We start from the raw sequence: 15,258 nt of genomic DNA, 5'->3' as shown, positions 1-15,258 counted from the left end.
TTTTAGTAAGTATTGTAATTCGACAGATAATCAAACCAGAGAGATAACACAAAAGAATAAATTGATGCTGAGATGAGAAATGTGAAAGAATACTTCAAGAAATATTCATCTTGTGTGGAAGATGAGCAAAGGATCAATGTCACATCTTGTGCTTTTATATATATATATACACACACACACGCACACACACATTTTAAGCAATATTCATCTTGTGTTGAAGATGAGGAAAAGACCAAGATCATATCTCGTTAGCAAATAATATCTTTGACTTGTTCAACGTAAATGTCGCGAAGGTCCTCAATGCACGTTCTTATGTTGTGATTAAAAATCAAACGATTCATGTTATCTTACTCGATCAAAATTTTGCATGCACTTACATTGCAATTCTCAATTGCAATTCAATTTTTTCTTTATCGTAATTATACATTTTACTTTTGCTAGCCGAAAGGATTTGGGATTTACTTTTAATAAAATTGTGCATAAACTTTTAGCATAACATAAGATTGATGTGAGGACTCATCTTGTTATAATTTTTTTTTGCGCGGATTGCTGCTCTTGCGAACATTCATGTTGATTCCAAATATTTAGAACAATCTTACAAAGATACAACCTTACACCCGTGCGACGGGAGGACCATTGAATCTTGAGTACCGTCGATTTAGCGTACTAATTAATTTATGTCGGTGGATCTTGTTGCCGCTCCACGTCATCATTAAAGTGCCCATATGATGGTGCGACAGTAGAGAAGTACTCTAACACGTCTGACCAATCACACTCGCTCGCCAAGTCGCTTCCTCTCCCCGACCAGTCGTCGTCTTCTTCTTCTTCCTCTCAGTCCAAAACTGCCATAATTGCTTCCTCGTAGTCCCATCTCTACGTCGCCCCTCTCTCTTCTTCTTCCTCTTCTTCTTCTTCTTCTGATTCTCTGCTTCGTCACTCGCTCGAAAGAGCCATCGATCTCGCGCTCGCCATCGACGACGAGCTTTCGAAATGGCCGGCGCTCCCCAATGGATCTGAGCGCTTTCAGGAGGCGGTCGTCGCCGTCGGCGTCCCCGGATCGTAGCTCGGCCCACGGGTTCCTTCCGGCTCCCCCGAGGAGATTCAGGCTCGGCGCGATGGGGCTGAACAGGATCTTGGCTTCGGCTCTGCTGGTCCTCCCTCTCATCGCGACGATCTCTGTGCTCTATCCCCGCGGCGGGGAACAGCGACCTTCCGATCGCCTCGTCGGGTTCGCGGAAGCTAGGGTTTTGGAAGGGAGGGCACTGGATGGCAACGCTACGCCACTGGTCTCAGGTAAATTCGAGGCTGTCTGGGCGTGCACTGGACGATGGGCATTACCACTATGCTTGCAGTCCCTTTTTGTTGACCTCTTTTGTGTTCCCGTTGCCTTGCATTCCTATGCACTTTTTGATCTGCTAAGGGTATTGAGTTCACATCATTTGAGGTTAATAGCTACTGCTTGGGAGATACAAAATCTTTCAGCTGCCCTCCATCATTCACGTTAGTCGCCGGTGCTTGGTCCTTAGTAAAAGGAGAATCTCAACATTTGTATTGCTGCCTCCGTGATTATTACAAGATAATGATATTTCATTTGAGCTTGTTGAAGATTGAGTTGACTTTAAATGGTTCTACTGAGACTTTAGTTATATTGTCATGATTGCTCTTTTCCCTCTTCGATGCATCCATCGATGACCCAGAGCTAGTGTCTCATGCTGTTAATTGCACAAGTAATTCTGCTGCATAATGCTAGTAGGGCCTTTGAGTTATACAGTTATTCCCGCTCTGTATTTCTCAAAGTTTCTTAATTATTAACATGATAGTGTGTTCGCTCTCACAGTTTTGAAGTCGTCTCTTGTGAGTCCACAAAGATGTTCAAGTTCGTAGCAAAACGTTAGAGAGCGAATCAAAATTATCCTTTGAGATGCTTGTTGCTCTCTCCTTGCAACTTTTGTCAACTATATCTCAAACATTTACAATTCTGCAGTTTTTTTGTTTTTTTTCTCTTTGCTGGGTTAGACCATGCTAAAGTTGCTCATGAGCAATCGCTCACCCCTTAGCCTCTTGTCTTGCTGCTGCTGCTGCCATTATTGTTTCATTATCTTGGAAAATTTTAATCCCCTTCTCTTATTCTTCCATTTGATACGTTCAGATGACACTGACAGCTCCTCTCCGCCAGTGGACTTGCCTAAGAATTATTTGCTTGGCGGGCTTCTTGCTTCTGAGTTCGATGAGCAATCGTGCTTAAGCAGGTTCCAGTCAGCCATCTATCGGAAGATTTCGCCCCATAAGCCTTCTTCATATCTCATTTCCAGGCTCAGAGAGTATGAAAAGCTTCATAAGCGCTGCGGTCCTTACACTCATTCCTATAACGAGACATTGGCGAAAATCAATTCTGGAAAAGCTATTGGATCTACGGATTGTAAATACGTTGTCTGGATATCTTTCAGCGGCTTGGGAAACAGAATATTGACCCTGGCTTCAGCATTTCTTTATGCTCTCCTGACCAATCGCGTCTTGCTTGTTGACCGAGGAAAAGACATGGTGCATCTCTTCTGCGAACCATTTCCAGATAAATCTTGGTTACTTCCTACCGATTTCCCTCTTGTTAATCAGCTCCAAAGATTTGACCAGAATTCTCCCAAATGTCATGGAAACATGCTGAAAAATAACATCATAAACACATCTACCGATGCACTACCAGCCTATCTATATCTCCACTTGGCTCATGACTATGGAGACCATGACAAGCTTTTCTTCTGCGATGAAGAACAAACTGTTCTTGCAAAGGTTCCTTGGTTGGTTTTGAAGACGGACAATTATTTCGTCCCCTCCCTGTTCTTGATGCCCTCCTTTGATGAAGAGCTAAGCAAATTATTTCCTGATAAAGAAACTGTTTTTCACCACTTGGGTAGGTACCTCTTCCATCCCACTAATCGGGTGTGGGGACTGATTACTAGGTACTACCAGGCTTATTTAGCAAAGGCAGATGAGAAGATCGGGATCCAGGTGAGAGTTTTTGATGTGGGAAAAGGTCCATTCCCATACATAATGGACCAAATATTAGCCTGCACACTGAAAGAGAAATTGCTGCCTGAAGTAGATGAGAAAGGATCCATTAACTCTCCTCCAGAAAACCAGAAGCTAAAAGCCGTTCTTATGACATCTCTAAATTCAGGATACTCTGAAAAATTAAGAAACATGTATTGGGAGTACCCGACTGTCAATGGGGACTTAGTTGGGGTGTATCAACCGAGCCATGAAGAATACCAGCAGACAGAAAAGCAATTACACAACCAGAAAGCATGGGCTGAAATGTATCTCCTTGGCATGTCTGATGTATTAGTCACCAGTTCATGGTCAACATTTGGGTATGTGGCTCAGGGCCTCGGTGGTTTGAAGCCTTGGATCCTTTACAAGCCTGAAAACAGAACCGCTCCTGACCCACCATGTCGTAGAGCCATGTCGATGGAACCATGCTTTCATGCTCCTCCTTTCTATGACTGCAAGGCTAAGACAGGAATTGACACGGGTGCATTGGTGCGTTACGTGAGACACTGCGAGGACATGAGCTGGGGGCTTAAGGTGGTCAGTGGTCGTGATGAATTGTAGTTTTATGATGAGCTATACTCTTTAGTTCTTATCTTTTTCACTTCTATTTGTTGAATGTGACTTTAGCTTAAGGTAGAAATTATGGTGGAGGTAATTTGATTTATTGCAGAGTACTGACGATGGTTGTGCATAATTTTGACATATGTTATTGTCGATGTAGAACAGTGGGGAGTATTGGAGAATTTTGATGAACAAGGATTGGAAATTCCAGCCTTATGAGTTGAAGCGTGCTTTATCATTCAGCAATGTCATTAGTGCTATCATCGTTCGATTTCTATGCACTGTTGTAACAAAATGAATGACGCAACAGAATGATAATTTCTTCCAACAATGAATGATGTAATGGAATGAAAAAAAAAAAAAAAGGCAGTGAAATTGGAATCTCCAAATGCCCTCACAGGTCGATGAATAATAGATCAGGAATTTGTGCAATGTAATGGTTGCTTCTCAAATTACCCCATTCATTTTTCTTTTAGGTGAATATTTAACGATTTTGAATCGACCTAGTTGCTCGATTGTTCTGCAAAAATGTGAGAATAACCAAGTATGGAAAGTAACGATACTGCTCCATGAGCTACCTTCCTTCAGCAGCAAGCATACAATCTCTTTATCCTCCCTTTAATCCGAGCACAAGAAGAAAAGCATAGGACAAAAGATCATTCTTGAGCTTTCAAACATTCACATTGGACAAAGGGATAAAGAAAAAGGGTGAGAAAGAGACTTCATTCCGTGAATTCTGGATTTTGTTTAACTATAAAGAAGAAGTCGGAGAATCCGAATAATTAACCAACACATATATTCTTGGAAGAAAAGAGAAGCGTGATGTTTTTCATGAAATGCACATCCTTTTCGCACAGGATTTTCCTAAGATAGATGAGCAATTTATATACATATAATAAGAAAACTTGGAAAATAGAAGGAAAGGAACATCTATCTCCCCCTGCCCCATATGATAACTATCTTGGCCAATGTCAGGTACGTTAACTAAGGTCTGTCAAATCTGTATATATCGAGTATCGCAGATTGCAAATGCTCGTTTAAACAAATAAGGCACGTTAGCGAGCATGCGAATTTCGCGTGGTATACCCAGAGCATCGTTTTGCCGATAACTTATCTAAAAAAAAACCTGAAAATGAATGGAAAATATCGCTAAACCGTATGGAGAATTGTTATCCACAAACTGAGTCACATGACCGAGACAAGCAACTAGAAGAACAGGCCACCACCAGTCCATCAGGCCATCCTCCTAAGCACCTCTCAGATTCCTCCCGAGATGAAAGTGGGGGACCCCATTGGTAGATAGAACTAGAAGAGAGCCAGAGAAGGAGCAATCTCTCCGCTTTCATTTCTCCCTCCAAACATCCTTACTCGTATGATAAGTGGCTCACGATCCCTCCGATCATCGCTCGTACTTCCCGAATTCAGATTTGATTCTTCTCGGCATCAAACTTCTCCTACGATGAACAGCTTCAGCTTCCTTGCAACTCCCACCACCGCTCACAACTTTACCAACCCAACTACCTCTCTTCCTCCATGTCCACCCCCTCACCGACCCCACCTGCTCCCTCATCATACGATCACATTTGACTCCAGGCACACCCTTTCTCTCGTCATTCACTGTTCCACGAAGCCCAACGCCGACATCACCAATGGAACCGATAAAAATCCGAGCTTTGAGTCCAGTCACGGCTCGAAGCCCCAGGAGAAGTCGACACAGTCATCAGATAATTGCACCACTTCTTCCTCTTCTTCTGCTTCTTCTTCCACGGCAATGCTTTGTTCGAGAGGCTTGGTGCTTGACTTGGGCCCCGCAAACTCGTGGGACAGTGCAGAAGTCGGGTCTCCAGTTGTGAAGAGGTTCTTGAGCGACGAGGAAGAGAGGTGGTACATGTGGTACCATGGAAGCTCAGATCAGGATCCTAGTTCTGATGCAATTGGATTGGCAGTTTCCAGCAATGGGATTCATTGGGAGCGCGGAGGAGGAGGAGGAGGAGGAGGAGCAGTAAATTCAACCAACATTGCGGGTTTGGTATTGAATTGCAGCAAAGATTGGTGGGCTTTCGACACAATGAGCATCAGGCCTAGTGAGGTAGTGATTATGTCCAGTAACATGGTCAGATCCTCCGGTGCTGTTTACTGGCTTTACTACACTGGATATAGTTCTGAAAATGTCAAGCATTTCGATGATTCTTCGGTACTCGACGTGAAAAACCCCGAAAGATTCTGCAGCAGAAAAGGGGAGATCTTCAAGTCCTTGCCGGGGTTGGCCATGAGTCAGGATGGCAGGTATTGGGCCAGACTTGAAGGGGAGCATCACAGCGGAGCTCTGTTCGACGTCGGGTCGGAGAACGAGTGGGATTCCCTCTTCATATCTTCGCCGCAGGTCGTGTTCCACGGGAACGGAGATTTGAGAATGTACTACCATTCCTTCGACGCGGAGAAGGGCGAGTGCTGCATCGGGATCGCGAGATCGAGGGACGGCATCAAGTGGCTGAAGCTGGGGAAGATATTGGGAGGGAGGAAAGGGTGCTTCGACGAGCGCGGGGCTGCGAATGCCCGCGTGGTGAAGAGCAAGAAAGACGGCCGGTACCTGATGGTGTACGAAGGCGTGGGCCGGCACGGGGAGAGGAGCATAGGAGCCGCGGTCTCCGCGGACGGGCTGAAGGATTGGAGGAGGCTCGGAGAAGGAGCGATCCTGGGAAGATCAGATGGAGGATGGGATGGTGAGGGGGTGGGGAGTCCGTGCCTGGTTCAGATGGATGGGGAGGCGGACGAGTGGAGGTTGTATTACAGAGGCGTTGGCAGCGGAGGGAGGACTGGAATCGGCTTGGCGGTTAATGATGGAAGTGGTCTGAGCGGTTTCAAAAGATGGACAGGTTTTCATATCTGAAGGGAGCGGATATATTTCTCTAGTTCTGTCAAGTCCATTGCGGCTGCGATGCAAACCTGGCTGTGGCTGGTGGGGTGCCTAATTGCCTATTGCTTTGTGTCGTGTATGTTTTCTACAGGTTCTTGTTGTCTGCTGGGTTTTGACACCAACTGATTGAAACTCAATTTTTTGTGTTCTCGTGGGTGTTAACCATCAGGCAATTCTGCTGATCAATCTTTGTTTTGGTCGGCACAAGAATACCAGCCGCTTCTGAGGCAAGAGGACTGGCGTTGAGCCATTCTTAGTATGACTTGGTAAACTGCGATTGATAAGTGCTTTAAGAAGTGAAATGCCCTTTGTTGCAAACGCATTTGACAAGGTCCAATTGAAAAAAACAATGACCAAAACTTTTTTGCGGATTGAGTTGGATACGTGGATCTTGTAGCGCGAGTTCGGATGGTTGTTGAAATTTCGGAGATGCGCGACTTTTCAGTTTGCTTCCACTCTTGATAGAAAAAAAACTCCAATTTTAACAAAGTAGATAACGATGACTGTGCAATTGCTACCCTACCTAGCCAACCAGCTATTTTCTCTACTCCCTCCAAACAAGCCTACCCTATCAATCATAGATGGCATCATAACATGCTAATCGCCGTTTTAGAGGTGAGTTAGCACAAAAGTCACATGTTCCAGTTGAGACGGAACACATTGCCAGTGACCTCCATTCCAGAAAAATGCAAGCGACAAGGGACCATCCAACTCAGATCTATATTCAGTCTTAGGACCAAAAGGGCTGCAACTGCATGCGGACGGAAGTGCATCTTATCAAGGTTGTTGCCCAAGAAGCAATGGCCAGTAGAATGCGAGGGTTTGAGCTATCTCGGTGCTATCTGGTGGGAACTCCCTGCAAACAGAGTGATAATATCAGATTTTGCGCTGTATTCCCGCAACCACAGTAAGCAAAGTAATCCGACAAAGTCCTATGCCGAAGTCAATCTGATTCACTGGACTGAGCATTTAGGCTCATTACTACCAGAGGGTTTGCACATAGACGGAATTCAACAGTTCTGCTAGATAATGCAGCAGGAGTTTACTCCCAACGTAAAGCAATAATATCTACCAAGATTGAGAAACATAAAGCTTTGATTTTCCCTGCAAGCGAGTCAGAGCACAAACAAGAACTATATTACAATCAGTCTTCACCACCCAGAAGATAAAAAACTACAATGTCCAAAACAGCTCATTTCTTTCATGATCAGAAGCCAAACCCAAGTCAAGGAAGAGAAAATTTAGCCCAAAAGCATACTTTTCTCCCAAAATCCACCAAATTTTCTTTCCACTGCTTCGTCCAGACAAGATCAACAATTCACCAAATGAACTGACTTTAACCTGCAGATCAGGAAGCACTATCATCACCAAAAAAGAGATTTCCCTGGCGAGCTTGGAGCTCTCAGATCAAGCGCAAACCGGAAGAGTGACATATACTTAAAGCATGATCGCCACAACATTTCCAGAAAATCCGTTAAACAAGCTTTAATCTAAAAAAAAAACAGAGAGAGAGAGATTCAGATCTGATCATCACACACATAATCAACCGAGCGCCACGAAATGCACCCTGGAATAAACGCGTAATCGAGCAATAAGACAAGAACCCAAAAAAAACTATATAAATATCCTACAACCTACCGGGTATTACAGTCCACTAAAGAGTGAAACAATTTACACCCAGCAAAATCATAATTCAGGGTAAACATGGAATTATGATTAGTGAGTGAGGATGAGAATGAAAATTAGAAACATTCATTAATTCGGGGCTTTGCATCTCGAGAAAGCTGAAAGCTGAATGCTCCTCCTCGCTAGCCTGGAGCTAAACCCCTACTGCTTTTTCCCAGTGACCCTCCAAGATTTTTCACCAAACAGAATTGCATTTGCCCAAGGATGTTTAAAGCCCGAAAGCCTATTTCCAAAGCCAAACCAAATGCACCCATTGGGACAGCATATCATCCAGAAAATGAACCAACCATCGCAGATGGGTGAATGAGAACAGGTTGCCCAACTCAACCATGCCCTGGCTAACAGAATCCTCTTAATCACATTCCAACAACTCGAGAAACTTCATAGAACACTGGAAACCAATTAAGACACCGAAACAATCACCGGAACAACAGGTTGCATAGTGTCTGGAAATAAATGGCTATGCTCAGGCACTACTACTACTGCATGAGCTTCACATGCTAAAATTGGAGTCTTGAATTCTATGACCCGTGTGTACTACCACACCATAGCCTAATCAACAAAGGATAAAGCATATCCCAGCTCTTAGATAAAAGACTGGATAAGATAAACAGCATTTTAAAGTTTCTAATTTCGGTCTCAGGAGAAGGGTGACAGAGATCGATATGTTGACGTATAAGAAATGTCTTTGAAGCAAGACAGAAGTCGTAATAAGTTAGTGTCGGGAATATGGAGAGAAGAGGGATTTCAAACAGAGGAATCTCAATATCCATTTAAAAGCCAAAAACAAGTAACAACATTGATGACCATCTCCACCATTTTCCCTAGTGCAATCCTGAAATGGATTATTATCACATTGTTCTTGCCTTGTTGGCTACACCTGTAATTCATCAGACAAATTTTCAAGGTGAAGAGCAAGTGATGATAACTTATGACTACCTAGGGCAAATTGACCATACTTTTACCCTTGCACCCAATGCAAAGTGACCGCAGACAAAAGATACCGCTCAAATTCATCAGAAAGATGACATGCCTGCAATTGTTCTAAATTTTTCATAAGAAACCCAGAACACAAATTGCCAAGGACCAAGCCTCGCCCATGTCGGGAAAAAGCCCTTCCAAAGAGCTTTTATGCCTTCAAATTTTACAGTCTTCACCAGGCAATCATAAGAGCTTAGATACACTGCTTTACCGTCCTTGTATGTTGCCTCATTCATCATTCTCGTCTTTACCACATCAGCTGGACAGCTCAGAGCTGTAGCTGATAGACCTGACATGATCGATGCCAAGGTGTGGGCGAATATATTATCTTCAGCAATTCGATTCTGAATAACGAATCTCTTAGCCTGATCGTAGCACGCCAATTCCCCCATGTTCACAAGGAATGCTCTCTGCGCATTCGGAAAAACCCCTCTCCAAAGCCCTGAGACACCTTCTTCACGTACAATCTTCCTGAAAGCATCCAAAGGCCCAGAGTACCGAGGTTGAAGACCGCGGCTAACCATACGACCATCGGCTTGCATCCTCACTTTGACAAGATCTGCGGGGCTCGCCACAACCTGAACAACTAACCATATACCGAAAAGCACAGTTAAATTGAAACCATTGCATATCCCGAATGAAATCTTGCCCAAATGACAATTCCATGAGCTGATCGCACCACAAATTTCTGAACAGCTTATAGATAGAATAAAATCGTCAACCATACAAATGCATCTAGTAGGAGCGCTGACCATAGAGACAGTTCAGCATAAGAATAATAGTCTAAAACAAGACAGGATTTTTTTTTTAAACTGAAAGCATCGAACAGCTCTCAGTTGATCAGAGTATATCTGTTTCTAGCTCACGTCAGAGCTCGTGTGTGCTAGAGAAAGGCGTCTTGTGAAAGCTCATCACCATTCGATCCAATTAATACGATAGAGCGAGCAATTTTACCTGAGCTACGACTCCAGAAACTCCGCCGAGGAGAGCCTTGCTGAGGAGAGAGAGGGACCGATCGCCCGCATCAACCGCATTCCTCAGATTCTCGTAACCGACGATCCTAATCGGAGTGTAGAAGAGGTGCCTGATGATCGCGGGAGACAGGCCTTGGTAGAGGCCGAGAAGACCCTGCCGGCGGACGATGTCGGCGGCGACGCGGAAGGCGGTGGTGGCGGTGGGGCGAGTGGAGGATGAGGAGGAGGGGAGGGACTGGCCGTGGAGCTGGAGGCGCGTCTTGGTGAGGTCTATGGGGAATGTGGCCGATTCAGCGACCATGGCCGAAAGCGAAGAGAGCAGGATCTTCGCGCTGGTTCGCTCGCTGGTAGTGGTGGCGGCCGCCATGTGTTGGCGGTGGTGCTAGATGACTCCGGTTCGTGTGAAATTGGGAGCAGAGAACCGAAGAGAACAGAGTACAGTGAAGGCTTTTAATATCTGATTAGTATTAACTGACAATTTTCAAAATCGATTTCTTTTCGTTTTTTTTTTTTTGTGACAATTCCATCAAAATTGACATAAATGTATTTAAATAGTATAATTATTCTCATTTTCTCAAATAAGAGTTTGAAGTGGATACAATTTAGAATAATGGCACGGAATGGCTAGCGTAAAAAAGGGGGCCTCTCACCAGCTGGTTATGGATATTTTCATCATTTTTTTTTTTTCCTTTATCTATTTTCTAAAAATTAGAAAACTAAGAAAAAATAAGCACAGGCAAGAGGCAGCCCTCTTGCTTGGGTGAGGGTCGTTGGCCCTCGCCTAGATATGGGAGAGGTTGTGGCTCTCTGAACCTCGCCTCCGGTGGGCGACCATCGCCGTTGGCCCATCTATTGTTGGGCGGCAACCACAAGTGAGAGATGTTTTCCTTTTTTTTTTTAAAAAAATTAGGTTTTGTATTTCTTAATTTATTAAATTAAAATTGTATTGTGACAAAAATACCCTTGACGAGCTAGCAAGGTTAAGCCATTATTTGAAACAATCGTGACCACTTTATGCATTTATTTGAAAAAATGAGAGCAATTTCGGTCCTTATTTAAAAATTTTCCTCCATTTGTTTGGAGGAAAATTGTTTCCAACTTTTCGGTAATTTGACAATGAAAAAGTAACCAATTTATGGAAAACGTTTTTCATGAAAGGAAAAAAACAAGCTTAGATCGGGAAAAATAGCTTCCTCCTTCGACAAGAAGAAAATCACTCTCGAAATCATCAAACAAATGAAAATAATTTTTATTGGATTTTTTCAATATGAAATTTTCAGTGAAGCAAACGTATGTTTAGCTAAGTAGATTGAAACTCCAATATCTTGCACCCGAAAAAAAATATGGCCATGAGTATAAATTTAAATGAAAGTCAAATTTTTGAGACCTTAAAATTTTCGAACGGGTAATTTGCTGCTTGTTATGGGATTTCCATGACCCTTACTATCAGTTCAAATCTTCTACAGACTCGTGCACTTAATATCGCGAAAATACTATCTTGTTTTGCTAATTGTGCACACGGTTTGAACCAATTAAGCCGTTCAAGACGTAGCTGATTTATTTACATATCAAATACATTATTATGGTCTAGCGCCGGATTAAATTCGAAGCTTAAATCGTGTTTAAGAATAAATACAATCGGTGCTTGAGCTGACTGAAAACTTCAGCTCGAGAAATTACGGACCAGACTTGAGATTGAATATCGAGGCGTGCCGACTGATCTCATCCATTAGGCCCCTAGGCTACGTAGAATATGATAATTACGAGTTACAAATCTTATCGCAAAAAAGCAAATGGTAATAAATAGCAAAAACAAATAAAATAAAGACGAGGAGCACAATCCCCCGATAGCCGTTGGCGTTACAGAAACGTCGGACAAGGAAAAGCATAGAATATGGAACCAAATGTCGACCGTTACAGCAGACCCGACCCCAAAATTTCAAGAGAGTCCTCGCTCCACAACCTCAACCCCCAACAGGAACAACACGAAAAACTCTGTGCAGCAGCAGCAGTGATCCCGTTTCACCGAACAACAACGAGAGAAGAGCAACAGCAGATGCTCATGGCAGAGGAAGAGCTCTTGCAGGAGCTCAGGTCGAAAGCCAACGAGCTCTTTCTACGCGAGCAGTGGGCCGAGTCGTCCAGCCTCTACTCCCAGCTCATTGATCTCTGCCGCGTCCACCTCTCGAGCACCGACGGAGCATCGGACCCGGACAAATTCTCTAAGCTCCGGAAATCCCTCTGCCTGGCCCTTGCCAACCGAGCCGACGCGAGTTCGAAGCTGAGATCCCTTGACGAGGCGCTAAGAGACTGCGACGAGGCGCTCGCGATCGAGAGCTCCCATTTCAGAGCCTTGGTCTGCAAAGGTAAGATCTTGCTCAGCCTCAGCAAGTACTCGGCTGCCCTTGAGTGCTTCAAGTCGGCGGCTTCGCTGGATGCTCAGGCGAACGGGAATTGCGGGACTCTAAATGCGTGTTTGGAGAAATGCAAGATGCTCGAGTACCAATCCCGGACAGGCAATTTCGATCTGTCTGACTGGGTCGCGAGCGGGTTCCACAGAGAAATTCCCGAGCTTGCAGAGTACATCGGGCCGGTGCTGATCAAGAAATCGGAGATAAGCGGGAGGGGGCTGTTCGCCACGAAGAACATCGACGTCGGGACTGTGGTGCTGGTCACCAGAGCTATCGCGATAGAGAGAGGGATAGTGATGGGAGAAGATTCGGGCTCGGGGGAGAACAAGCAATTGGTCATGTGGAAGAACTTCATTGACAGAGTAGCGGGCTGTGTTTCGAAAAGCCGCAGAACCCGTCACCTGATCAGTACTCTGTCTTCAGGGGAAGATGAGGAGGGTCTTGAGGTTCCAGATCTGAGCATTTTCAGGGCAGAGGCAAGTGAGAGAGATGACTACCCAAATGAGAAGCTTGACATGAACAAGATTTTGGGCATTTTGGATGTGAACTCTCTTGTGGAGGATGCGATTTCAGCTAAGGTAATGGGTAGGAACAAGGACTACTATGGCGTGGGGCTGTGGTTCCTCGCTTCTTTCGTCAACCACTCATGTTGCCCCAACGCGAGGAGGCTCCACGTGGGGAATCACCTGATGGTCGTCACCTCTCGGGACGTAAAAGCCGGGGACGAGCTCACGTTCCCCTACTTCGACGTGCTCCAGCCACCCAAGAAGCGCCGCGAGGCGGCGGCCCCGTGGGGGTTCGATTGCTCTTGCAAGCGGTGCGAGTTTGAGGAGAAGATGCGATCGAAGCAAGAACTGAGGGACATCGAGGCGGGTCTTGAAGGCGGGATGGACGTGGGAGGGGTCGTGTACAGACTGGAGGAAGGCATGAGGAGGTGGAACGCGAGGGGGAGAGAGAAGGGGTACCTGAGGGCGTCGTTCTGGGCCGCGTACAGCGAGACGTACGCGTCGGAGAAGTCTGTGAAGAAGTGGGGGAGGCGGATTCCGGCGGCGGAGGCGGTGGTGGACAGCGTCGCGGAAGCCACGGGAAGCGACGAGAGGGTGCTGAAGGTGTTGGTGGAGCAACTGAGCAGCAGGAGTGGTGGTGGACTTGGTGGTGGTGGGGTGATTGGGGAGATGGAGAAGGCATTGAAATTGGGAAGGGGAATTTATGGGAAGGTGGTCAAGAAACAAGCATTGAGGGGTCTAATTGAGCTTTGACATTTTGGGAATTATCAATGCACTTTTAATTTTCTCTTTTTGTTCCTTTTTTTTTTTTTTCCAACTATCTAATGTTGGAAGCCAATTGAGAATAAATATTTCATTTGTTTTGGGCCAAGAAGGGGACATTTGTTTTGGGCCGAACCATGGGCCATACATGGCATAGCAGGCCCTCGATTTTTCTTCCCCAAAATCCTTAACTCTCGAGAGAGAAACACATCTCCTAACGGGACATCAATGTGTGAATGTGATGATCCAATGGTCGAAATTCAAAGATATCATCAATTGATCCACACCCATGACAAAAATGTGGTCAATTAGACCACCAAATTTGGCTCTCTCTTCTCTTTTGGCCGCCACAATCACGCCATTTGTTAGTCTCTTGCGTTTTGCTACCAATGTTGTCGAGTGACGAGTCGACGCCGACGGTCATAAAAAATGATGTACTCGTGTCGTGGTAAAAGGGTGAAAGAGAGATTGAGGATTAGTAATAGGTAGTTGGAGGATTAAAGTTTTTCAAGAGAGGATTCCTTTTTATAGATAATTGGTAAATCGGATGTTTCTATAATTTATTATGGCTGTACAATAGATATATCAAGATATTGCTGCAAATTAAGGGTGATCGGTTTTAGGATAGGTGGTTCTCATCCTAGAATCGAGAGCTACCCGTTAGAAACCGGTTCCGCAAAATGAGAATCATAAGCCATCCCCTCGGTCCGGTTCTCAAGTGGGTCTAAAGAACCGATCCTACCGAGAACCGAGCACCAACATCAATTAAAAAAGACTATACGCGAATGAATCAATGAAGTCATTCCTAGAGCCCACACGAATGTTGGTGTTCGTCCCGACGATGGTCTGGAGTCAGATCAAGGTCACAGGGCTAAGTCACGGGCTAGTGATGGAGGCGTTGTTGATTCGTTCAATACTTGCTCCAGGAGTGTGTGGACAAGGACTCTATTTTATAAGGCAACGAAGAGAACAAAAACAGACATTTAAAACACAAAAGAAAGAAGAAATGATCAACAATGATGAGAATTGCGCACAAGGTTTCTGAGGTGGAGATGGGTTGGTTCCAGATATGCACATATTTATACATATATAAATAGATCCGGTTCGATTAGTCCGGGTGAGTGATTCCCACCTGAAATCGAGAACCGGGCTAATGCCCACCGGTTTCAACAAATTGAAATCGGGAATCGAGCCGGTACTCGATGGGAACCACCCAAAACTAGCCGGTTGGATGTGATTTGCTTCGGTTCGGGTGAATCCCTGGTTTTTTTTTTTTTTTTTTGCTCACCCCTACCAAAAACCACGAGGTATTTTTGCATTTTGCGAATTTTGTACCTTGTATTTTTTTAACTAGGCTCCATTTGTTTCACGAAAAATAACTTATCATAAAACTTTATCGCTAGGATTTTCTA

The 15,258-nt window shown here is 44.7% G+C and overlaps 4 protein-coding genes across 5 annotated transcripts; 3 read left to right on the top strand and 1 right to left on the bottom strand.

Annotated features, from left to right (window-relative positions):
- Nucleotides 1-775: 775 nt before the first annotated feature.
- Nucleotides 776-3,834, top strand: LOC115726682 (galactoside 2-alpha-L-fucosyltransferase-like). Its single transcript, XM_048280060.1, has 2 exons — nt 776-1,293; nt 2,150-3,834. Exons 1-2 carry the CDS (start codon nt 1,008-1,010, stop codon nt 3,607-3,609), a joined length of 1,746 nt encoding a protein of 581 aa, XP_048136017.1. The 5' UTR covers nt 776-1,007; the 3' UTR covers nt 3,610-3,834.
- Nucleotides 3,835-4,579: 745 nt separating this feature from the next.
- Nucleotides 4,580-6,582, top strand: LOC115728423. The gene has a single exon (XM_030658758.2). The coding sequence runs from the start codon at nt 4,982-4,984 to the stop codon at nt 6,497-6,499; it is 1,518 nt and encodes a 505-aa protein (XP_030514618.1). The 5' UTR covers nt 4,580-4,981; the 3' UTR covers nt 6,500-6,582.
- Nucleotides 6,583-8,863: 2,281 nt separating this feature from the next.
- LOC115727533 (mitochondrial uncoupling protein 3) lies at nt 8,864-10,606 on the bottom strand. Its single transcript, XM_030657759.2, has 2 exons — nt 10,148-10,606; nt 8,864-9,771 (listed from the first exon to the last, which is right to left on the bottom strand). Exons 1-2 carry the CDS (start codon nt 10,532-10,534, stop codon nt 9,229-9,231), a joined length of 930 nt encoding a protein of 309 aa, XP_030513619.1. The 5' UTR covers nt 10,535-10,606; the 3' UTR covers nt 8,864-9,228.
- Nucleotides 10,607-12,006: 1,400 nt separating this feature from the next.
- On the top strand, nt 12,007-13,925 carry LOC115727518 (methyltransferase FGSG_00040). Of its 2 annotated transcripts, XM_030657747.2 has the most exons (2): nt 12,008-12,178; nt 12,215-13,924. In XM_030657747.2, the coding sequence occupies exons 1-2, from the start codon at nt 12,062-12,064 to the stop codon at nt 13,835-13,837; spliced, it is 1,740 nt and encodes a 579-aa protein (XP_030513607.2). In that variant the 5' UTR covers nt 12,008-12,061; the 3' UTR covers nt 13,838-13,924. The 2 variants fall into 2 exon arrangements, with proteins under 2 accessions (XP_030513600.1, XP_030513607.2); XM_030657740.2 differs by having other exon boundaries at nt 12,007-13,925.
- The last annotated feature ends 1,333 nt before the right edge of the window (nt 13,926-15,258 follow it).

The sequence above is a fragment of the Rhodamnia argentea genome, chromosome 6 (assembly GCF_020921035.1).
Source record: "Rhodamnia argentea isolate NSW1041297 chromosome 6, ASM2092103v1, whole genome shotgun sequence".
Taxonomy (NCBI): domain Eukaryota; kingdom Viridiplantae; phylum Streptophyta; class Magnoliopsida; order Myrtales; family Myrtaceae; genus Rhodamnia; species Rhodamnia argentea.
This window is presented reverse-complemented; position numbering and strand designations above follow the sequence as displayed.

What these genes read in the sequence shown, in the direction of transcription:
- LOC115726682 (XM_048280060.1), top strand. Translation starts at nt 1,008, where the DNA reads ATGGATCTGAGCGCTTTCAGGAGGCGGTCGTCGCCGTCGGCGTCCCCG. An exon ending in CGCTACGCCACTGGTCTCAG is followed by an intron (nt 1,294 to 2,149) that starts GTAAATTCGAGG and finishes TGATACGTTCAG; the next exon opens with ATGACACTGACAGCTCCTCT.
- LOC115728423 (XM_030658758.2), top strand. Translation starts at nt 4,982, where the DNA reads ATGATAAGTGGCTCACGATCCCTCCGATCATCGCTCGTACTTCCCGAA.
- LOC115727533 (XM_030657759.2), bottom strand. Translation starts at nt 10,534, where the DNA reads ATGGCGGCCGCCACCACTACCAGCGAGCGAACCAGCGCGAAGATCCTG. An exon ending in TTTCTGGAGTCGTAGCTCAG is followed by an intron (nt 9,772 to 10,147) that starts GTAAAATTGCTC and finishes TTAGTTGTTCAG; the next exon opens with GTTGTGGCGAGCCCCGCAGA.
- LOC115727518 (XM_030657740.2), top strand. Translation starts at nt 12,062, where the DNA reads ATGGAACCAAATGTCGACCGTTACAGCAGACCCGACCCCAAAATTTCA.